At 45.3% G+C, this 24,827-nt stretch overlaps 1 protein-coding gene across 3 annotated transcripts in view; it reads left to right on the plus strand.

Moving 5' to 3' along the window:
* Positions 1-24,827, plus strand: part of SUFU (SUFU negative regulator of hedgehog signaling) — a 90,242-nt gene that overhangs the window by 57,833 nt on the left and 7,582 nt on the right. For all 3 annotated transcript variants that reach the window (XM_068197927.1, XM_068197928.1, XM_068197929.1), the window contains exons 9-11: positions 8,126-8,260; positions 9,697-9,835; positions 22,811-22,879. In XM_068197927.1, the coding sequence (XP_068054028.1) occupies positions 8,126-8,260; positions 9,697-9,835; positions 22,811-22,879 (343 nt within the window). The remainder of the gene's footprint in view (positions 1-8,125; positions 8,261-9,696; positions 9,836-22,810; positions 22,880-24,827) is intronic.

A 24,827-nucleotide genomic window follows, 5' to 3' on the forward strand; every position in this document is an offset into this window, starting at 1 on the left:
TTCACAGGACTTCTGAGCACCTGAGATGAAGGACATTTCTGTACATAGATCTAGTCCTTCTGGTGCAATCCTTGCTTGCCTTGCTTGGGCCTGGTAGGGCTGGGACTCAGGTCTGTCCTTTGCTGTAAATCTTGTGTAATCAAAGGCAAGTAATTTAGCTATTGATCTTCAGTTCTGAATCTATAAAATGGGACTAATAACAATGTCATCTTATTGAGGCACTGCAAGGATAAATATGTTAATGATTACGAGCTGCTGGCTGATGGGAAGCAGGCATGTGTGTAATCATATCCTGCACTGTACACACCAGATCATAAAATATCAAACCTGTGGTTCTTTGCAAGGGTCCTGTGAATAACTAGTGCATTAGAAGTTCTTTAGGAACTTGACAGAAACACTCTCTTGGAGCATGGCAAATTGTTTCAAATCTGCTTTCTGTAGGTAGCACTGCAGAATCCCAGGCTGTCAAATTTGCACCCAACTGACAGTAGGATGTTAAAGTCTGACACAGACTCTAAGGGCTTAGTGCAGGAGAGGAATGTGCTGTTTATTTATCATGGATTTGCAACCACCAACTGCTTTCCTAGTGGCTTTCTTCCCTTTCTTTTATCCTAACCCTACCACCCACACACAATAATCTATCAAGGTTTAAAGCAGACAACCTGTTCTGCATTCAGCATCACAAATAGTATCAGAAACACTCAAGCTTTTGAATATTTATTTGTATAAAATGTAGAGGATCCAGGTTCCACATAGATTTCCCAGTCTTTGTATAGTTACAGTTTTCAGTGCTTATGCAAAAACCTCATATTATTTGGTTGCAGATAGGGCTTGATTCAGTGTTTTGGCTCCAGCAAAGCATATACTGACATGTTAAGCATGCATATTACCAGTTGTTTGCTGTCCCAGAGTCCTAAAAAAATGTTCCTTTGAGAAAAAGCTGGTTTCTGTCAAAACCCTGCTGGGCAGCTGTAGTACTTTGATTCATTAGTGTTATTACCGTAGACTGTGTAGCCCTTTTTCTCCTAAGGATATGAATAAAAGCACACTTAAAGCTTAAAACTGCATCAGACATCTGTTTCTCAAAATGACTGTTGGCTCAGTTCATAAGCAGCCATTAAATCAGTTTGTACATATTAACAAAAGAACATGTGAATTAATCTTTGGAAACATGACTAATCATTTTGAACATAGGTAACTGAATACTCTCAATTACCACTTGGAAAAATAAGACGTGCATGAATACCAGTGTGCGTTTCAGTGGCGCATTATTTGTTTCTTAGGACACATCAGCTTAGTAGGTGCTGCTGAGACACAGAGAAAGGCAAGGCTCCCAATCTTCCGAATTGTGCAAATTGACTGTTATTGGATACAGAGAACTGTTACCCATAGGGGATGCTTAAATGTCAGACTAAACACTGCTGCTGTCAAGTCCTCAGTGGGCTGGAAGCTCCAGATGTCAAAGTTCAGTGACACTTGTGGAGTCTCGCTTCAATCACTACTTAATTTCTTGATGCAATAATTTCTGGGGCTGAATCTTTGGTTGTGTGTGGTAATTAGCTCTGTGCTCTCCTGTGCAGTAGGTGAGTAGTATCTCCATGTTACAGATTAGGACAGCAGAGTTAATTTGCCACAGTTGCAGTGAGAGCCAATATTGGGATAGGGGAATTCTTGACCTTTTCCACCCCTCAAGGGCCCCCTTGATCATGCAGCATTGCTGAAATTGATGTTTTTCTGCCTCTTGGCTGACTCAGACTGTTCTACTGTGAGTTGAGGCATGAAGTAAAAACCTAGTGCTAGCACACTGCATTACTGCATGTTTTGAAGCTAAAATTATCTGTGATTGTTGCATTTCATTGTGCCAGAATTCAGGTGTGCCCACGCACACCCCAGTGTCTGAACATGAGGTTTGAGTGATAGAAAAGGGTCTCCCAAGTCTGTATTACTTTGATAAGGCTTTTCCATCATGTCTCTGCTGTTTATAACTCTCTCCCTTCTCAAGAAGGATCAAGTGGTGTGGTTCACATGCCTGACTCATACTTCTGTCTGGGATTTCCCAGGTAATTGTGCTGGTCCCATATGTATGATGTCCCATTTGTCCAGGGACCCACAAAGACCTCAAGTCCTATCTGCATTCAATTTCTAGGCAGAAAGGCAGTTTGAGTCTGGGGAAACCTGAACATATGGTAGCCCTGTAGCCATGTGCTAATTCCATCCAGCCCTGAACAGTTTCCAGCTGTGCAGGGAAATGAAGGCAGGTTCCTGGCAGAGTAGGAAACAACCCTCCGGCAGGTGGGGCTGGCAGGACTGTCCTGGCAGTGACCTGCTGGAGCTCTGCACGCTGAGTATCTCAGGTGGTTGCCCTCCCCTCGTGGGAAGAGGGAGGAGTTGTGTCACTCCAGAATTCCTCCTGGGATAACCCCAGACTATCACATGGTGTGCATGGTTTGGAGCACATGAGTAATAGTGGCACTGCTTCCAGGGCTGGAGTCCACTGCTTCTGGAGTTCCTCTGACTTGGTAAATAGGGCACACGGATATCGCCTGTCAGGGAGCAGCACTGGGTTAATGCACATTAACAAGCTCCATCTGAGCAGCGTTTCTGAGGAAGCTCTGACGGTAATACCAAAATGTAAGATTTGCTTGGAGGCGAGTCTGCACTTTGCTTCTCCCAGTTGCACTGGGTTTTCATTCTGCTTTACTTGGGCAGAGGGGAGCTGTTGTCTTTGTAGCTGGTTTCCTGTCTTCAGTTCTTGGAGGCAAACTTTACATAAAGAGGAGCATTTCAGCATTCTCTGAAGCTGTCTGGTTCTGGCTAGGCTTTCTGATTCTGCAACCACTAAGCAGTAAGTTTCCAATCCAGTCCTGCTTATTTAGGCATGCTCTCTCATTGAGTCGCCATTCACTGGTGTCCTGGTTGAGTCAGGAATGCTGAATGGAGGGAGGCAATATACTTTAGGGAGTGTCTCAGTGTGAGGCTGAGTGCTGGGTGACAAGATTGCAAACTAGAAAAGTAAATGTCTGGAAAACCAGTGTCAGTAGAAGTGCAAAGCAGTCACCCTGCTAATAATTTGCACTCCTGCATAGCTTTCCCCATCTAATAATCCGAAAGTGCTTTGCAAACATTGACTTAATCCCTGCAACGTCCCTACGTGGAAAAATGTCTCAGTTTTACAGACAGGGAACCTGAAGCATAAAAGAGTTGTTTGACTTCACTCATGAGTCTGCAGGGTGCCAGTGGCACAGCCTAAATCTCTCAATTCCACTTCAGCTGCAGGTCCTGGAACAGTCTGGCCCCTGCAAGCTCTGACAGTCGTTATTATGCAGCTTTCCAAAGGGATATGTGAGTGGCAAGAAGATTGTTGCTACTGGCATTGTCCTAGCAGCCCTTCCCTGCCAGGAAATGCACACAGAACATCGTCACCATCCTGTTTAACCAGGCTGAGGAGCACACAAGTCTGAGCACTGGAAGTAGGCTTGTCTCAGTGTGACCACAGCAGGAGCTGTGTAACCATGTCCTCCCCAGTTCTGCACTTGCCTCTGTGCATGCCTGACGGGTGCTGTGACTCTTTGTGCCAAGGTGCTTAGGGCTCTTTCCCACAGCTGCTGGTTTGCCCTTCAGGGGAAACTGTGGGAAAGAGACTGAAAGATTGTTGGCACTTAAGTGATCTTTGACCATATCTTCATGAGGGAGTGAGGAGGTTTGAAACAGCCACGGCTGGAAAGGGAAGAAGGGGGAGTGGAAGGAGGGGGCGGGAGGGGAAGAAAGGAAAAGTGGCCCGACCTTTCTCTCTCAGCTGTGCAAGCCTGCACTGATGGTTTGCATTTGCTAACTCACAGTACTGAATTTTATATGGAGGGAGCAATGAGCAATGACAGAAACTAACTTCAGTGAGGCAGTGGGCACCCACCCCTGGAAAGAGCCCCTGCCATGGCCAGCTTCCAACAGCATGTCCTTTGTGATTTCGATACCTGGCAGAGTAGCTTGGAAATGCAGCAAAATTATCCTCCATATCAGCAACAGAGCTTGGAGGGGAACTGAGACATCCTTCCTTGACAGATCCATGAGATCAAGCGCTCTGATCATAAAGTGAAGTGCAAATGCAAGAATAAATAAACCTTTCTTAATCCAATCAACCTGGTTATTCTTGAATCCCATAAAGTAACTGCCAGTGGTTGCTTGAGGAGGAGTTGATATAAACGACTTAAAAGGAGGGGACATCCAAACTTTGTGCAATCCAGTGATTGCATTGGCTATTTTCCAGGATCCCCACGGGCTGCTGCTAATTGGCATCAAATTAAGCAGGTTACAGCCACCCTCATCTTTAATACAAAGAGAGGGCCCCCGGGAGGCTACAGGTTCCAGCGTGTGGCCTTCTCACATCAAGAAGGAGCACAGCACATGAGGATGTCAAGTCTCCTCAAGCCCTTTCCCCTTGTTGACAGATCTGGGGAAGCTGCAGGCCACACTGGACGCCTTTACAATGGCTTCACCACCCTCTCTTTCTTAGAAAAAGAGAAAAATCAAATATGGCTTTGGTTAAGTTCATGTTAATCAGCATTCATGAGACTTAACAAAAAAACAACAAACATAATTTCCTCCCTCTCTCCTCCACCCAGAAGCAGACTACTGGTAGAAACTGAAGCTGGAAAAAATAGTTGAAAGTCAGCTAAAGTCACCTTGGTAACTGCAGCAATACACTTGCCCAGAACAGGAGACATCAAACCCAACTACAAACAGCTTTAAAGAAACAAAAAGAATGTAATCATCTAAAGAATTAATCTGACAACTGCCCACGTTTACACCTCCCACAAGCTCCCAATCAGAGGGAAATGCGCTTTAATCTCCTCCAACTCCCCTCCAGTTTCACAAAACACTAGATGTGCAGTCTTTAAACTGGGGCATTTCCGGCATGCTGCTTCCATTTAAGTCTGCTGCCTTTCCTAATGCAGCAGCCCTGGCTTTTGCAGACTTGTTTTTTCTGGACGCTGAGAAACATGATTTTTTTTGTGGGGGTTGGACAAAGTATTAAATCTGGCATAGACAAAGTTTGCAGCATTTTTTGTGATAGTCAGCTAGATCTTAGTCATAGCAAGTAAAACTCCACTGGCTCTTGCTGCTGATTTATTTGGTGATGGGGTGGAGGAAGCAAAGACTTAAGGGTAACTGACAGTCGTAAAACCAGGGATGTTAGTGTTAGAAAGCAAACTTTTTCTACTTTTTTTTCTGAGTTTGAAAACTACAAGCTGTGGATGGCATTGTGTGTTAGGATATGAGCTTTTTATTAATAACAACCTAGAGGTCCTGTTGACACATTATCTGGGTGATCACCCTTTGGAAGGGTCAGCACAAGGATTTCCAATCCCAAAGAGAGAATTTTAATGGGTCTTTCTTAGTCCCCGTGTAATGTGGCATTTTTCTGAGTCTGAAAATGATGGCACTGTGACCTCCTGATGTGTTATGTGCATTCCACTATATTCAATTCTTGTTTAGAAAGGTCTACCCTAGACAGAAGGTTATTTAGTTTCTGCTATTGGAGTTTCACCCTTGATTTTAAATACCTGAAATTGTGTGAGCTCCTCTGAAGGGAAATAAGAGACAGAGAGTATGAGTATTTTGGAAAGGATTAATCCTTTCATGTCATTCACAGTATTAACTACCATTTTGCTTCACCTTTTTGACAGAAGGGCTGGTTACTTATTAATGTGAAGTCATAATTATTGACAGCTGTAAAGTCATGACAGTTCCATTTGATAGTTATACATTAGTCAACATCTTCTCTTGAGCATGTAATGACAAACAGCATTTGCTGGTTTTAATAAGACTCAGAAAGCTTTGCCCTTTGCCTCCAGAATTATTGTCGTCATTCCTATTATTGCAGGCTGTTTCCCCTCCAGACTGCAGCCCCCATTGTGCTCGCAGCTGTACTGGCTAGCACGGTGGAAACCTAAAAACCCACCTTCAGCTCGGAGCGATTGGGAGCCCAGGGTCGTGGGGAGCTGTCCTGCAGCTCTCTGTCCTGCTGAACCACATACCTCACACCGTGGATTGCCTGTGAGGCTGTTCTGGGATGTGCCCATGCCTGGCACACTTAGGCAGTCCGGGTGAGCAGGGCACAGTCTCTTGTCTCTAGCAATAACACTGCTGTAAAACTCCTGATCCACTCCACAGTGCCTAAACTCTGGAACTGCATTTAGGAGTGCAAGTTTATGGCTTGCTTGAAAATCATGCGTTGCTAATGGCTGACCCTTTTGGTAGGGGCTGATAAATGAATGATTGGAGGCTGTAGACCACAGGCTGACTTTCCCACAGCTCACTGTGTATATAAGATCTGATAAGGAAGTTGAGACAAAGCTTAGCTTAAGGTCAACTGATCATTAATCAACTGTAACTGCACTTCTCAGGTAATCAGCCTGAAAAATGCTGGCCTGCTCCACTCTTTGAAGACCCCACCTAGAAAGAGCTATAAAATGTTTGCTGAAGTAGATTAAACACAACTTTAAGTGCCACACATAGACTACAAAGCATGTTGTGTCTTTGCTTCAGGGTTAACCCACTAAACTGACACTGCTGACTCTCAGTCCATCAGCCCACCCTGTGCATAAGCTGTATCCTGATGTACCATGTCCCTGCTGGATACATTACTACTTTTGCGTGTTGCTAAAGAAGAAGATGGGGCATGTTTTAACAGTTTTTATCTTGCAGAGAGCTGAGCTGCTCTGGTATCTTTTTTCTGCATGTTTCTGAGCTGGCCATGCAGAGTATTTGCCGGTTGGACCATGAGATATCAGAGTTTAGCTGTTTTGGAGTGGGCAGCTCAGCAGCATGGGTGAAGGGCTCACATGGGACTAGGTGACCCCACGGAAGCAACAGGCTGATCTGCACTGGAATTCCCACTGAACTGTGCTACTATGTGTGTGGCTGGTGGGAGTAATTTTGGGACAGTTCTCAGAGGTAAAATCAAGTAAAGGTGTCATCTAGGTCAGCTCATGAGGGTGATGCTGATTCTTTACAATCATTTCCAGATGTACACTAAAGTCAGTTCAGCTTGGATGGAGAACAGATCCAGGCTTGTTTTAACAGTGTTCTCAAATGGAGCCACAGCTTGATGGCCTTGTTTGGCTTTTGGTCCTTGTGGCACAATGGAGATACATTGCAATGTGGAATCTCAGCGCCCTCCTGCTTTCCTTGTCCCTCTCCTCTGGTAATTCTGAACTGTAAAAACTATCTTAACAAAGTCTTACCTCTATTAAATTCTTGTGGAATGCCAGGTGACAAAAATATACATCACTTATCAGACATTTCTCATCAGTCCATGTCATCCATTAAAGTCATAACCCATCCTGTCCTTTATTCTTTGTTCCAGACTGTCAAGTAAGAGATTATGCTGAATCTTTGAACATATAAAGTGTTTATGGTCCAGTTATTTTGAGGTAGATCATTTTATTATCTAGAGGATTTGGTCTGGCAAAGTTTCTAATCATGAAACAACATAACCGTGTTGTAGCTTCAGAATATGCTGGTCTTGCAGAAATGAAGGAATAAGAAAGCAAAGTTACCATTGTCCTAAAGCAGCCCGACTTACAAGGGAGAAGAATCTGTGAGTCTCTTACTTGTCACATGGAGAGTCTGTCTTTTGGCTGTTGCACTTGATGCTGGTAGAAACAGGAGATTCTCAAAGCCTTTTGGTTGAACTGTGCAAAAAAAGGCACAAAGGACTGGACAGGTCTTTCCTGCAGGCCACTGCCTGAAAAATCCTGAAGATAAAGCAAAAGCAGGAGGAAGGACATAGCTGATAATTCTTCCAAACCATTTTATAGTGTTTGGAGTTTTGGAGACTTTAGTTTTGTTGCTGTTCTTTCCAGAAAATTATTTTTTTTTATACTGGGAAGGGATGCACCATGTATATGCATCGATTCAGATCCTAGGTTGTCAAATCAAGGTGAAGAGCTGCATACTGGGACTGGTAGTCTGAGTGAGGCTGTATCTCTGCAGGAGTGGTGAAAACTCAGATGTTTCTTTCTTTGTCTTCGTAACAGTTTTTCCCTGTATCCTTCCATATTTGCAATCAAAACAGAACACAGTACTGGAATCCTGAATATGTGTATTTTGTCTGTTCTCTTAGAAGCCGTAAGGACAGTTTGGAAAGCGAGAGCTCAACAGCCATCATTCCTCATGAGCTGATCCGCACGAGGCAGCTGGAGAGCGTGCACCTGAAATTTAATCAGGAGTCCGGAGCGCTCATCCCGCTCTGTCTAAGGTGAGTGAAGCCATCCTCCTCCACAGCCTGTGCTAACATGCTGCTTTTGCCTTGTGGCATTGTTTCACCATACAGACATGCATGCAATGGGTCTGTAAAGGCCAGAGCTTAGATATTTTTGCCAAAACACATTAGAAACAGATGATTCTTTGCATGATTCTGTGTTCATCATGTTAAGATTGTTTCTCATTCTTTTTATGTCCTCCAGTGTCTTTTGAGTGCTGAAGCAGGACAGGGTTAGTATAGGGGTTTTTTTATTAGTCTAATGCTAGCAACCCTGTGATAAAGAAGGGATGTCTTAACATACTCTATCAAAGAAATCCCTTAAGTTATTCATTCTGACTTACGGACTCAGATAAGTGGTTGTGCAAAACCTGTTTGCAATCAGTTTATGCATACAAGTGTGGGTTTTAGACAAATTGTGTCACATGACTGAAGGAGCAACACATTGTGTGCATACTCTACACATTTTCTTTTGAAGGTTCAGTCTGTGCATATCACTGGCTTCTAGTTTTCCACAGTTTCAGCCAGCATTATTTTTAAAAATCCCTGCGCAAATGTTCTAGTATCTTAAGATAAAGATGAACTGTCATGTCAAGACAAATGATTGTAGGTGACTGAGTTACTTTAGCTTAATGAGTTACATGTTGGTAGTATCAGAGTTATCAGCAGCAGGTGCACACTTGCCTGGGCCTGTTGAAAAACCAATGGGAAAGTTAATGCAAACATATTTTATTTTACATCACAAATGTATGAACAGTCTGTTCTGATCAGTTAGATCATCTGACCAGCAGTAACTCACCAAGCAACTCTGACTCTGGTAGGCACCAAATATATTACCTGAAGCTTTCCCTCTTGCATGTTAGAAGCCATGCATGGGTGTCACAGATGCTCTGAGCTGAAATACCAGGGCCATGATTTTCCCTTGCATTGGATGAGAAAAGGGAAGTAAGAGATGGTTGTGTATGTGTGTTTTCTAGGCATTTGCTTAAGTAATGGAGGTGACATTTGTCAAACACCAGGACAATTGATTACTAGGTATTGTCATAGAAATGAGCCTTCTTAGAAATGCATTTTCACATTCCCACACAATGTGGAGTCTGGATTCTCTTCTGTAGTTTCCATCAGTCCCCTGCCTTTACATACATCAGCACCTCATCATGGGGATAGGCATGAAGTGGGATTTGGATGTATTCTAGCTCTGTAACAAGGTCCTGAGATTAAGGAGGAAGATGAGGGGTAGCTCCCTGCCTCAGAAGGAGGCTTATGACCTGCTTTTTGGAGCAAATCATTCTTATATTCCTGAAAAATAAATATTTGCTGCCTTCAAAATAGTTTCCCATGCTGATGGCAGAAACAGTAGTGATGTATCTCCATTGTTGTGTTGAATGCTGCACATGCCCTCTCAACTCATGCACATGTGTTTAACTCTCCAGGGGAAGGCTCTTACATGGACGGCACTTTACATATAAAAGTATTACAGGAGATACAGCAATCACATTTGTATCAACGGGAGTAGAAGGAGCCTTTGCTACAGAGGAGCACCCCTATGCAGCCCACGGACCTTGGTTACAAGTGAGAAAGCCTGTCTCCTGATTTTCCCCTTTCCTCCTTTACTGCAACCTAAAAATTATCTTGCTAAGGGCTTGTGTTGTTTGAAAGTGTAACAAACCTGTATTTTCTGCTGCACCATCTTTCATAGCTCTTGTACAATTCAGTAATTATGGCCTCAAAAAATAATGGTGAAATGTTGCTATTTATATTAGTGGAACTCAAAAATATAATTGACTGGAAAATTCAGATCATCTGTGAATACAGTAGTATCCATTTCCTGAAGTCGGTGAACACTTTACAGGCTGTATTTATTCTTTATTTTTTCCAGAAAGGAATTTGGGGAGGCAGAGTGGAATGACCTAAACAAGAATGGAGCCAGGGCAGAAGAGCTAGAAAGCTGTGGGACTGTGATCCTGCAGAACCAAGATCTCAGTTTGACATCATCCCTAATGGGAGAGCAGCACAGAGAGCAATGCCTTTCAGTTTTAGCTCTTTTCTATTGATTCTTTGATAAAAGCTTGTGGTTGCTTGAAACACCCACACATTTTTGCACCCACATGTTCTTGGTGTCACAGATTTTCCCTGGAAAATCCCCATCTGCTTGGAGTTGAGGGTCAGTCCTAGAGAAGTGATGCACTAATGATCTGACAGTGTAGTGCTACAGAAATTCTACCCTTGAATTTCTTTATAAGCATATTGTGAAAAAAAATCTTGAGGGAATGTGTTAATGCAGAAAAGCCCATTTCTGAGGGACTATGTGTGCAGTACATCTCTGCCTTCACTGTAACTGTGGCATTCCTGCCTCCCCTTCTGTTTTGAAGACAGGGAGTTATTTCAGCATTGCAGTGTTGCAGTTACCCTTCCAATGACTCGTTTTCAAGGCATTCTGCAGCCTGCATTTGTACGTCTGGAGGACATCATACCTTGGAATCTGTGTGACTTGTGAAGGAGCTGATCTCAGCCAGAACCATCTCGTGTGGGGATTTTCAAAGAGCCTGCTTAGAGTGTTCTGACTGGAAAGTGCAATGCTCCTATAATGATTAACAGCAAAGAGTCAGGTTTAAGGGTGGGTCATTTGCTGTTGGTTCCTGTGCTTGCCAACACACGATACACAGGATCTTGTGACTGTGTTAACTCCAAACATGACTGTTTGTTTGCATTTACATCACATCTCGAAATATATTGATGTGTAGAGTAGTCAGGTAACCTCTAAACAGTGAAGAATGGCAATCATTATGTCACCATACAGACATGTTAACCCTTATGAACCTGGCTGTTTTCATGCCTCTTATTTTGGTGCTGAAAAATGTATAAGATTTTTGGAGTAGATGGCATGGAAGGGTGAAGAATTGCAAGTTCCCTCGCTTGTTTCCTACACGAGGCCAATGTATTGGATCTTCTTGTCTGACATAACCAGCTCTGCTGCTGGCCCCTGCCCCCTGCCCTGTCCTGTGTTGAGTACAAAGGAGGACAGGCTGAAGGGGGGAGGAAGGGAGGCTAAAAGCAGCCTGGGACAACAGGAGTATAGCACCCAGTTGTGAGATGTGGGAGTGTCTGAGACACTTGGCTTAGTATGCAAGGGAAGACTTGATCTGTGCTCAGCCATTCCTTGTGGTGTTGGGAGCAGGGGAGGGGGAGGTTCATGTGGCTTTGCTTCAGAAGTAAAAGAAGTTGTGGTGCATAATATTTCCAAGGAGGTGAGCTGTGTTTGGTTTAGTCCATTGCAGCCTAGGCTGGCTGAGTTGGCAAGCCCTGCTAAGCTTTCACAGCAAGGCCCAGAGAGGATTTTCCTCTTCCCTTGCTTGGGACCCCAGGCACAGCAAAGAGCTCCAAGGAGAATTGGTTGCTGAAAGCGCATTACTGCAAAGCAAGGGCATGTTGCAAAGACAAGTAAATGGAGGAACTGTGGAGAAGAGGAGACATGGCAGGCTTTTCCTCCTGTGGACTTTTTCACCTCTCTTAGGGTAGAAATAAGAGCCTTAAAAATCCCAGCTTCAACTCTGCAGCAGCCAGAGACTAACTTTTCTTGTGTCTAAGCTTTGGTGCAGTGAGAGCCCAAACCTGCAGACTAAACACAGTACCTCCTGTTTGCATCTTGTGTGCTGGAGTGCAGCATGTCCAAGGTGGGACAGGCCCGAGAGCTGCTATCTGTCAGCCCCCGCTGCCCGGGCTGAGCAATGAGCTGAGAGTCACTGGGCTCTGGTGGAGGGTTAGCAGATGACAGGAGTTTGGCATGTGCCAGCACCATTCTGACCAGACAGGTGTCCATATCACCACCACAGCTGGTACTCAGTGGGAATTGTTTTAGCAGTCTCAGCAGAAAAAGTAAGGAGTCGTTAGACCAGAGAGATTGTATGTCCCATTTCTATCAACAGTCTTTCCAGGTCACGTTTGAGGCATGTTTGTAGGGGAAGCCTGTCCTGCTGCTGCCCATGCTCTGGGGATGATTACATTATTTCATTCTCCAGAGCTGTCAAATTGGCACCTTTCCCAAGTACTTGGATTTTTTTTTTTTTTAATTTAAGTAACATTTAATTAGTTCTAAGAAGCTAAATTCTATTAAAGGTCTAAGCATGTTAGGCTGGTTTATTTCTGAACTCCTTCCACTATGTCATGTATTGTTGAATAGGGAAATTGTTTTTACTCAGAAATGTATAAACATATTCAAGTCCTCCTTGTTAACACTAGACTCCTGTTTATATGCTAGTTACTGTGGCAAAGTCTCTGATGTGTAACACTTGAATTAACATTACACATGATCAAAGGCTTCCGCGGTTCTTCTTCCACTCCCCCTTCCTTCAGTGCTGTGACTGCAGAGCCCCCACATTGCCTCCTAAGCACCTCTTCTCTGCTTTCCAAGGGGTAGATGTTCCAGATGCACAGGGAAAGGCTGTGCAGGAGGTGTCTGGCCCACGTTGGAGGGTTAAGGATGCTGATCATGCAGACAGACTCTAACATAAACTGCCCCACAGTGACATTCGTATTTGTGGTAGAGCGTCCTTGGTCCAACATCTGAGCTGTGCCAAGTGTGCAATTCATCACAGATTGACCTTGTTTGTCTCTAAAACATTCCCAAAGCAAGGTGAGGTTGTGCGTGTGTTCCCTCTCCCTCCCTTACTTTTGTTCCGACAGATGATAGAGACGCTCTGTTGAAATGTGTTACTGATCAAGCCTGTCCCAATAAAGTTGCCTGAGCCTTTAATACATATTAATATTATCCTGGGGTAGTTTGTGTCAAAGCCTGTCAGCATGCATCATCCTTTGGGAATTACCATCATTAAGTCTCCAGTGATGGGAGTCAGGACATGCTTCTGCAAAGCTCCTCTGCTTTTATGTGGAGCTCTCTGCCCGTCTAGCACAAAGCAGGCTGTTCTCCCTTCCTGCCTTGCTCACCTGGACTGCTTACTCTCCCCAGAGGGGAGAAGGAGGTTTGTTTAACTCTACCTTTAGATAATTTCTGCTCCTGCTGCTTTAGGCGGTCATTGTTCTAGGCAAGAAGATGACATTCAAGCCTTTGATCATGTGCAACGTACATGTTACGCATCAGATACTACTGCAGACTCTGACATAGAAGCCACTACAGTGCAGTAAAACAAACCTATAGTTAAAGAGTCCTTGTTAACTGTAAAATCTAGCACACAGAATGTAAGAAATATCTCTGCACTTTAGCCTTGCCCCTGTTATACATGTATATTTCAATGCAATATCTAATTGAAGAATCATACATATGTTTAACAGAGTGTGCTTGCCTCATTCACTGCACAGAGATGCAGTGTGTTTGGGGGATGAATCAGGAGCATGGAGTAGACTCTTTCCTATAGGATTTCCACTTTGTTTATTTGTTAAAATTGGAAAGTGTGTAATGAACGAGGCAGGTAATTGCAGAAAAATCACAGTAGTCTTACAGTGAAGCCTGTTAAATGTTGCCCTGGGTCCTGTTCCTGCCTCTACTACTCTTATTCCAGAGTCTTAAGCTAAAATGTTCTCACCTGGTAAGTGACTTTGTGTTCCTCATTTTCTGGATGCCCAGCTCAAGACCTGAAGTCTGATCTGTGTTCCCAGCAACAAGAGGAGGTCAGGAGGAATTCCCATATGCGTACCTCTGTGTTACACAGGACTAAGTGGATTGGAAGACAGGGATCTGCAAGTCTTGAGAGGGGCACTCACAAGAAGTAGACATTCAGATTCAACATTTTCTACACTCATTTTCCTATGTCTGTTCAGATGAACATTCTTTGGTCATCCTGTGAAGAATGCAATGGATTCAATGCTTGCCAGGCATTCCAGCTCCACAGATGAACGGCAGAAACAATTTCAGGAAGAGATTAAAATTTATTCTTGCAGGTCAAGAGAGAGAAAGGATTTCTTTAGGGCAGGGATTCAGCCTGGGAGCTGTGGTCAAAGACCCATGTTCAGCTTCCTGCTTTTGCATGTTTTCTCTGTGACTTTGAAGTCTCTACTTCCTTGAGCCTCCGCTCCCCATCTTCTGTATGGAGGGGAGCATTTCCCTGCCTTGCAGAAATGTGAGGCCAAGCACGTCAGAGGCTGAGAGAGTGGTGGACAGTAAGATTAGGTACTTCCAATGTTATCCATGCTGGCAGTAGTTTGGATGGAGCATGTTAAATAAAGGGGAAGAGAGTAGGAGAGAATGGGGAAGCAAGTTGAATGCTAATGAAAAGAAATGACGACTAATGCTGCATTCAGTGAGCAGAACCATCCTGAGGACTGAGCAGGGCAGAGGTCTTGCTGGAGAAAAACTACAGGTGATCCTGTGATTACAGATTTGTTTCATGAGGCAGACATGCTGGGGCCAAATTAACATGGCATCGTTTCTGTGCAGCAATTTCCAAAGTTTTGTATGCCCAATGTCACTTGTCTCTGAGTGCAGAGGGTATTTTTTCCAGGTAATTTACTTGGGTTTGGGATTAATCCTGTTAGGCAGGTGGAGGCTATGGATCATTGACACTTGGCACCCCCTGATTCTCAGCACAATGTGAGTGTCTCTGTGTGAGCTGAAGAGCTCACAGCAGTAGGGTGTTATCCTATGGCACCAGGCACTGCTGGGGGGCCCTCTGCCTGCCTCCCATGCCAGTAGGTTCCCAGTGTCCATCTGACAGCATGTGGATGTTAAGGCTGTGGAAATGGGGTTCTCCAGACTCCTTGCCCTTTGTTGTCCCCAGCTTTGGCATCTGATCTGCACTTTATCCTGTTTTTCTTTGTCTCTGTCTTCCCCTCATCCTGGCCCATCTCTGCTTTCCTCTCCTCCCCTTCATTCAAGATGGAAAATTCCTTCTCCTCCTCCTCCACAAGGTCTGATTTCCAGCAGAAACACTAAGAGTGCTGGAGAATTTCCCTGCCATTAGTCCTGATGTGCCTGGTGACATAGCAATCCCTCACCTCTCAGAGGAATGATTAGAGGAAAAATCACTCCTTAACTACCTCTGCCCTATTTTGGGGCAGAGCTGCCCTGGGCTGGGATGTGCTCCATGAAGAAAGACTCTTCATTTCTCATAAAGGCTATGGGCAAACAGTGCTTTCAGAGACTTCTGACTTAGCAAAGCATTTTTATGATCAGGAGAAAGACTTTCCCTTGTCCTCCAGAGCACTCGTTTGCTAATCTTCATCACCCTCTTCATAAGGGCTTGTTCTCATGCCAACAAAATTATCATATGAATTTGCTAGTACTGTCAAAATAGACTTTTTCCAAAATACCTCTCTCAATTCCTTTTCCCCTTTAGAAAAAAATCAAAAGCAAGGCATCCAGCATGGAAAAATAAGTTGAGGCTTAGGACAGCAAGGTCAAACCTTTCATAGAAAATGTTAAATGTGCCTGTAGGCAGGATAGGTACATGGAAGCTGTGGGAAGCATCCAGCATGCAGGAGCTATCAACATGTGCTATCTATGCTGGCAGTCACAGCAGAGAGGGGATTACTGTGAGCAGGGTCATGGGGGATGATCCATTCTTTTGGTTTGGCAACCTAAGTGAAAAATCTGGGAAAGAAGATCAGACTGAGCCCAATCTTTAAATATTTTCAGTTTTCTTGCTGAAACAAAAGCCTTAAAGAGACCAAAAGCTGAAATAAAATCCTTTTATGTTGAATGAAACCAGAAATAAGAAATACAAAAGTTTTCGTCAATAAAAACAGGGCAAAAATATGGTTTTGCAGAATAGGGCTGGAGGTGTTAGAAGTTTGCCTTCTCTAATCAATAATTAAGGGATATAATGCTCACATAGGATATGAGAAACACATACTTCATTTATTTTCTTTAATTTGAACCTCTATTTCTACTTCTTTGCTTTATGGGCACCACAGCTATAGATATTTTGGTTCTTCCTCAGCTCTTCCAATTGGAGTTGTTCCACATCATATAAAACACTGAATTAGTCACAGAGACAGAGTGCACAAGAGAATGACTTTGTTCCGGTAGAGTCAGGACATTCCCCTGGAAATGAGCACATCTGGTTCTTCTCTCTGCTAGACCACATGTTAAATCATTTATGCACATTGGCATAGTGGCAGCAATGGAGGTTCAAAGCAACGTTTGAAAGAGCTACTCTGATGCTGAAGATGCTCACTTGTAAGTGGTAGCTATAGATCCTGTCCTGTCTTGAAGACATAGGCTTGATTTTTGGTCTCCCCACATTTGAATAGATGTGTTATTCCTAACACGGTGAGTTTAGGAACACCCACAAGCTGGTTTGAGTTGTGTACAACTATAGCCTACTCTTCTCCAAAGCAATTTTATGTTTCTACTCATGAAATTATTTTTCAGAATGTTATGAGTGGTTTCCCCCAAATTCTTGAGCAGGTCTTAGAAATCTAAGCTAGCAGTTTTCCAGTAAGTTTATTGTGTGCCCCAAACACTCCCCAAAATCTTACTGCATTATCCCATTGTGTTCTTCTCCCTCACAGCTGAATGAGACATTTAATCTAGGATCGAAATGCACCGTTAGAACATGATGATCCTCCCAATGTCAACTCTCCTGCAGCATGTTCTCTAGTACTTTGTCCAGGCTAGTTTTGGATGAGTCAGGTTCTTTCATCCTTCTTAATCTGACTGACTGTCTATCCTGCCACCTAATACCCCTCCCTTGCCATTCAAAGGAGACTTTGATTTTGGCTACTTTGTGTAGGTTGTCTTCCACCCACTTAGTGCATTCCTTGAAATGCCTGTTCTTCCTTTGCTTTTTCTCTCTGAAAGAATTGGATTTGCCAGTTGTCTTGGCTTCCTTGCCAGCCCTTTCCCCAGCTGAGCCAAATTTTATGTATTGAATCAAAGAAGCCTTGTCTGCATGATAGATCTCATCAGTCTGGGCTCTAAGGAGCTCAGGTCCTCGAGATCAACCTTGTGACTGAGAATGTCAAGAAAAGATCCCACAAGGTCAAAATCTTTCAGTGTCACTCTATATTTTCTCTTCTGGGATTGTAACATCATGGTGTGAAGCAATAGGGTCCCTGAGGCATCTGTGAGTGGATGTTTCTCTTTTACAAGGGGGGTTGTGAATCTCATGGAAGAGCAGCAGTGGAATTTCCCATCAGAGGTGTTTGTTTCAACACTGGTACCTTTGAGGCTGTAGTGAGAGCTGTGATGGATTCAGGCAGCAAGGTGGCCTTTTCAGACAGTGTCAGGGCTGGCCTGATGTAGAAAAAGATGACAAGACCTCTGCCCTGAACCACTTGCAGCATGAGCAAAGCAGTGCAAAGAAGCCAGGTCAAGGAGAGAGCAGAAAAGTGGGCTGGGGGTGCCTGTGGCATAGCACTATCCTCCCCCATCAGGGGATTTTATTGGTGGAAATTTCACTGGGAAAGGCTGACACAGTTTAACTTAACTTTTTGCTGTGCTGACAACAAGAATTAAGCTGAAACATTTTCAGGACAAAGGACTCATAAAAGTTGCCGGATATTTGCAGATGTAACAGATGATTTGGCTTAGGATACAACTGTCCCACCTGTTCCAGGCATAGCACCCAATGGATGAACAGTTTCTTACAAGGGTTGGTGTCGTTTACATAAGAGTTTATTGCAATGTGTCCTCACCTTCTCTGGCTCGACATATAAACTCTATGTACTAAGTTCAGAACTAATAAAACACAGTTTTCTTTCTTTGACAAACCAGCTAGAAGAGCAACTTGCAGTGTTTAATACAAACAGAGCAGTAGGGCAAAGCGTATGATTGTTTGGTTTTTTCCTAGGTAGGCGAGAAAATTGAGTATTGTCAGTGAAAGCCTCTGCTTCAGTGTAACTGGGCCATTTGCTTGTGTCTTGCCCTGGGCAAAGCATGTTTCCTTAAGTTGGGCAGAGGTGCAGCTTGATTCCTAGGTCAGCCTCTGAGAGTCTTCCTTGGACAAAGTCTTGCCAGCTGTGCCAGGCATTCAACATTGGTGGGACCTCTGTCCCCAGGAGCCTTTCCTGAGCTGAGAATTTCAATCCCTCATGGCAGTGTTAAACCCTGTAGTGAGAGATGGGGGTGTTAACTGTGGAGTGGTAGCTGTAAGCTGAGTATAAAGTCTGTAATGTTTTACTAAGCACCAGGTGCTTTCAAAGTCAGCCGAACTCATCTGGAGCCCCAGGATCTTGTGTACACTTCTAGATTTCATCCGTTTTCATATACCTGCAACTGAGTACCTGTAACAAGTCATGATACAGATTTCTCAGCTAGATGTGGGTATGAAAGCTTCAACACAGAAAGCTTCAACACAAACTCCTTCAGGTGACCCATAGGTGAGCCCTGTGGATAAGAAGTAGATTTCAGCAAGCTCAGGTGAGACTTGCCACGAGAGGGAGACAGCATGTGTTCCCTGAGCACATCCACCTGAATGAGACAGCCTAGCCTGGTGTTCTGAACATGTCTGGACACTTACAGCTGTTAGTGAAGTGGTGAGAACCCAAACTTTGTACTTCAGTTGTGCAGTAGGTACCTGTGATAGAAAACAGGGACATATCTTCTGGCTGTTATCATCTTCCGAGCATCTGTAGCATCACTGAGTGCCACAAAACACAGAGCAAATGGAATCCAGATCTGCTGGCAATGGTTTTGCACATATCCAGGCCTCTCTAGGTCAGGTCTGGGAGATCCTGGTGCGAGCAGGGCTGTGCAGCAGCCAAGGAGTTGTTTCAGCTACCCGCAGCTGGCTGGCAGGGCCATTCACTGTTCATACTGCAAACAGCCATTGCACAGGCTGAGCTGCACCCTGTGACCAGCTTCAGCAGGCTGGGTGTTTGCACAGGACTGTGAAAACACAGTGCTGCGAGGCTGGGCTGCTGCAGCACCCAGGACACCTGCTCAGGACTGCTCCTTTGCTTCCTCAGCACCAGCTGAGAGATTTCATGGGAGAAGAGGCTTGTTCAGTGCACATGGAATGGCTTCGTTTGCCCTCCAGATTGTGTTGGCTTTTCCCATGGCTGCAGCACAACAGTGGGGCTCTGTTTTCCTTTGGGAAGGGAATAAGCTGCTTCATCATTGTGATCTCTGTGTAGTGTCCTGTTGATAAGATCAGTCAACAGCATCAGAGGAAAACTCAGATTCAGTTCTGAAGTATAAAGTGAGTGAGGCCTATTTGTTTAATTTGAGCTTCTAAGGTTTAAATCCCAGAGGAAATTAAATTAGGTGCCTAGAGCAATGGCAGTCTGTCATGTTTATTTGCTGGGAATGTCACCTTTAATATCATGCACATACAACGTGTGTGTGTGTGTTAATGTAATGGGGTATCATACTGTGCAGGAGCAGGCATGCTACAAGAACTGGAAATGTGAAATACTGTGAGTGAGGGGCGCTGAGATAGGACTGGATTTATTTACAGCCTTCTCCATAAGACTCACTCACCAGCACGGAGGTGGTTTAGCTGATTGCAGGTGGGGATGGCAGCCTGCTCTATGTATGAGCACAGGCATTAGTGCTCTTGGGCCGTTTTGATTGGGCTACTTTCTAACAGGAGAAATCTTGCCTAGACGCGAATCCAGGATGACAATACTTCTTGCTTCCAAGCCCTCTTAAGCAGTTGGTGTCCTGCTGGCACATGCCTTCCCCCTGCATGCTCAGGAGAACCTCAAGAGTGACAGTTTCCCGTGTTGTGGGACGTGGCTGCTTGTACATTTGGTTACACCTGTACTTTGGAGTCTCCCTTCTTCCCCAGGAAGGAAAGCAGGTCACCCCCAGCAATGTGGGCTAGTAGCATTTGGGGTGGCTTTTTTTTTCTAACTTGGACTGTTAAGGACAGGCTTTGAGAGACACACTGTGTGTGAGAATGTCACTGCAGCAGTTTGTCACTGCAGCCTGTGACACCTGCTGTCCACCAAAGTTAACTGTCCATGCAGGGCTCGCAGAAGGCACTGCAATCTTTCCTCACGTGCTGCACAGAGCAGGCTGCCATTGATTTGAGCCCCCAAATGCAGCTGAGCTGAGCTGTGGTCTCCTGTCTCGCTCCACTTGTCAGACCTTTCAGGGAGTCAGCTCAGCTCAGTGCCTCAGTGGAATTTGTGCTTTTTTTTCAGGTGGATTACCAAAATTCACTGAGAGAGGGCAGTGAGCTGTAGATGGGCTCAGCCATCTTAAGGCATTGCACCCCAGTTTCAGTGCTAGGCCCAGTGCTCCATGTAGGTTGGTCCCTAGCCAAGACCTGACCTGTCCCCTCGTTCATTCTCTCCACCTTTTGCTGTTTACCCCTGCATACACTGTCTTGTCTTCCTACAGCCTCAGAGCAGCTGGCTGCCTTGCACATGTGGCTCCCATTTCTCTCCTGCCTGTGGCACCTTGGGAGTGCCCAGGGGTCTTCCTGCTGTGCTTGTCTTCTAGTCTCCCTGCCAAAGCTGCAGCTCCTCATTCCTGCTCTCTCACCCATCCCAACCTCTGGCATTTTTTCTCATCCGTGGATGGCTGAATATTCATTTCCTCCTGGCCTGATTGCTGTGAATACCAATTCCTCCTCCTTTTTCCGGCTGTTCTGTAGATTTTGATGTCTGCCAAATTGTTTTCATTCCCTCACCCCACTGCAGACTGCACCTCCGCAGAAAGCGATCCTCTCGGTCCAGAGCCCCAGCTCCCCACCCAGCCCTTCCTCCTGAGCTGAGTGATCAGGTTGCCCTCCTGCCTCCAAGAGGGACAGACTTCTCCCTCCTCCTGCAAACAGTCAGCAAATGAGTGTCTCCAGTTCAAGAGGCAGAAGAGTTGCAGGCCCCTGCAAGGAGACTGCAGCAGTTTGCGGTGGCACTGTGTGTTTCAGTGCAATGCTCCTCAGCTTGCCAGTCTGCAGACTGGTGCCAGGTTGCAGAGTCCGGTCCAAAGCAGCAAGCTGCTGGCTCCAAGCTGAAGCAGAGTTTTTTCAGGCTCGAGGTATGATCAGAAAAGCCTGGTAAAGGTGTCTGCATTCATGCTGAGCAGCTTGCTCATAAACCCTGGCCTGGAGCCTGCTGCAGGATGAAGCTAAGTGAAGAGGGGAATGTAGTGGAGAGGGGAGGTTGTGTTTCCATCATCCCCCAGGAAATCTGTGTATAGTGGCAGCAGTGTGGCAATGTTGATGGGAGAGGACTGCAGACACCTTGGATGTAGATTTACTGGTTTTTGGATCTCTTGTCTTGCCCAAGAAAAGAAGAAAGGGAGACCAGAGTATTCCATTTCTCTTTCTGTCCAATAGTCCTGCTTATGTGTTGCCAAAATGGAGCCCAGAGGCTTCCACTTGCCCATGGCATCCTGGCAGTCATTCGCTCTCCACTAGTGTTACTGGCCTTAAGCAGCCAGTGGGCACAGGAGGTGGGCTTCCTGCAGGGCAGTGGGACAGCCTGGCTGCCCTTCTTCCAGATGTGAGGTGGAGAGCAGTGCAACTGGCCACTTAGCTCCACCACTGTTTGGTGCTAGAACAGTCCTTTCTCTGGAGCACAGGGCTCATGGCTGGGAAGAACAGGGAGAGGAAGGGTGAGAAAGGGGACATGGGAATGGTGGGCTCTTCTGGATGGAAAGTAATGCCAGAGAGGAGGAAAGGGTGGACCAGAGGAAGGAAAGGAGGAGCAGGGGGAAAGAAACAAACCTGTAGGCTAAAATGGAAATAATAATCCACTGGATGCTGCTGCAACCTAACTCCCAGGAATGCTGCTCCAAGGCCCCCTCACTGCGTGGGGATGTTTGCCTGGTCCTGCACGGCCGTCTCTGCTCCTGTGCCAAACCAGCTGTCCTGCCTGGAGCTCTGGCCTTTGCGGCTGTTGTGAAGAGGGCAGGATGTGTTTGCTTTTGCCTATCTCATGTTTTTTTAAAGAGGGTGGGAGTTCCTCTGCTTGAATTCCCAGGGCTGATTTCTCCCGTGATGTCTCTGGTTTCTATGACATGGGGGACTCCATGGAGCTGGGGTTGTGGTCCTCATCCGGGACTTTTGACTTGACAGCAGCTGCTTTCTTGGACTGCTTCATGCTTGCCAGCCTGGCTCTGGGATGAGCCAAAAGCTTTCCCTGCACAGGCACGCAGGATGGGCATGTGCCGTCACAATATGGGGGTGCCTTGTGTGGGCACCTCTTAGAGCACTTCCCATACCCAGCATCTGGTTCATGTGAACAATGTGCTGTCAGGGCCTTCCCCATGCTCAGAGCACCAGCAATGTATGGATCTCGGGCTCTTCCTATGCTGCTATTTCCTGATTAAACTGTGAGCTTGACTTCAGTGGATCAGATGAAAGTGGCTGTCTCCCACTGTCTCTCCAACAGTTGTTATGTTGACCCTTTTTCCTCCTTCCCCACTCTTTCTGTCTAAAGCTGAGCCTCTAATTTTAGACTGAGGGAGATAATTGAGGGTCAAAAAAGATTGCTGTATAATTTCAACATTTTTTTCAGTTGTTGGGGTGGAAGACAAAGTTAGGAGCTCCTTGCCCTCAAACCTTTGTATTGCGGTAAAGAAGGACATAGGGGAAGGAGTGAGTTGGTACAGTCTGCTCTGTGCAGCAGTCATGCTGTTCCTTGCAATTAGCTAAAACTAAGAGTGTGAAAACATAAAATACTGTATTTCCTTTGCAGATCCTATTGACCGAAGAGTTCGTAGAGAGAATGCTGGAAGATTTAGAAGATCTGAATTCTCCAGAGGAAGTAAGGCTGCATCATTCCTTTATCTTCCATGTACTGTCCCAGAGAGCTCAGTCCATCCTGCAGCTTGTCTTTGATCCTCCCCTCAGCCTGCAGGCTGCAGCCCTGCCCCATCCATAGACTTAAGGCCATGCTAAGCCTTCACATCTGCTGTGAACTACTGAGGCGCTGAGAGAAGAGATTGCAAGAAATACAAGACAGGGATAGGTATTAAGGGAGACTCTGTGTTCTGCTTTCCATCAGCATCTTTTCCAGCATGGTATCTGAGCACCCCAAATGAAAGCAGCGCAGCCCCTGGGCCAGGTGGCGGGGTTTCCTCCATGCCATGCATAGATGTAGTCCTCACCAGCAGCTCATAGCACATCACCTTCCCTGCTTTCAGAAAGGCTGAAAGTGGTGGTAGCACATATACTTTTGATCAATCTGTTGTATAGGCCTCCTTTAGTGGGTTTGCTAAGCAGACAGGGCTGTTTCACATCTGCTACTTGGCCTTCACCTGCTGGCCCTGCACGGTGTGTGAAGGACCATCACCAGTCTGGAAGCATTACAGCAACAGCCAGAGGGGCTTTATAAAGCTGGTACTAAACTTCCCACTGCCATGTGATCTCTTCCTGGGGAACATTTAACACCCCGTCTCCCATGCATGCCATATAAATATTCTGCTTGACTTCAAAGATCAGTGGCAGAAATGACATGTAATATTTTTAATCCCATTTTTTACAGCTCCCTGCAGACTCTAAAGAAACTTTCCTTGGCTTGTAGAGCAGCCCTCCCATCCCTTGCTCTGCTCCCCTCCCCCCAGGAAAATCTCAGGGCTCTAATTGTTTAATCCAGAGTTGACTTAATGCCAGGGTGTTCCTCAGTGTGTGAGTGAGGGGAGCATGCTGCTGGCTGTGCAGTGACTTTCAGTCCAGCTTTTATCCAGTTAAACCTAATCTAAAGCTCATTTTTGCTGGTGACATGGAAGCCCAGGAGCACTTCGGTTTGAAGGCCCTTTAGTGAGGGCTTTGGACAGCTCATGTTCTTTCACTGTCTCTTGAGGCAAAGAGCATGGCAACTCCTGGCACAGCAACTGGGTGTTTGGTTCCTACTCCCTGTGACTTTGCTGAATTAAAAAGTGAAAAACAAACAAATGCAAAGGATGACTTCTCCAAGAGGATTGCTTTGGAACCACTGCTGTTTATAAAAAGGAAAATACTTGAGATGAAATGTGATCTTTCAGCATCCAGATTCCTCCAAGGATTTGTAACTTGCAGGATCCGGGTCGGGCCAACTGAAAGCATTCCTCAGCAGTCCTGACTGTTGCTGATGATGTTCATGTGGTAGAATAAAGCAATGTGAGGAGTCTTTCCTTTGCTGCATAAAGAACCACCTGTGTTAAGTGAAATTAAGTGAAATAATCTGTCTAAGTATCTTTACATGTCTTTCACATGTCCTAGACAGTAACTCAAAATTCCCTTGGCTGTGCAGGGCCAGCAGATTACATGGTGCAAGCAATACACAAGGCTTGAGTATATAAAAAAACTTAAATAGGACTTGAGCTGTTTGTTTCCTAGAGGATAACGAACAGGAGTTTGTGGTAGCCTCTATCGTGAAGAATCCTCCTGCTGTGTCCCCAAATCATGGATCATACCATGAACCACCAGCATATTAAGGTCAATGGATACCAGCTGCAGGTTACCCTCATGGGCAGCTGCAAATGGAGCAAGGTCAGGAGCAAATTCATGTTAGAGACACCCTTACTGTGGAGCAGGCAGCTGGAGGGGATCTCCTTTAGCAGGAACCTCGCACTGAGCCTGTGTTGGTGTCCATCAGAAACAGGGTGCTTACAGGAAGAAAGACAATTAATTGGAGAAAGACCGATGATTTCCAGGTCACTGTCCCCTTGTACCAGCTCTCTTATTCAAACAGCCCCTGGGAAGCCTAGGGTGCTGCTGGCCTGGGTCTTAGG

The sequence above is a fragment of the Anomalospiza imberbis genome, chromosome 8, assembly GCF_031753505.1.
Source record: "Anomalospiza imberbis isolate Cuckoo-Finch-1a 21T00152 chromosome 8, ASM3175350v1, whole genome shotgun sequence".
NCBI classification, from domain to species: domain Eukaryota; kingdom Metazoa; phylum Chordata; class Aves; order Passeriformes; family Viduidae; genus Anomalospiza; species Anomalospiza imberbis.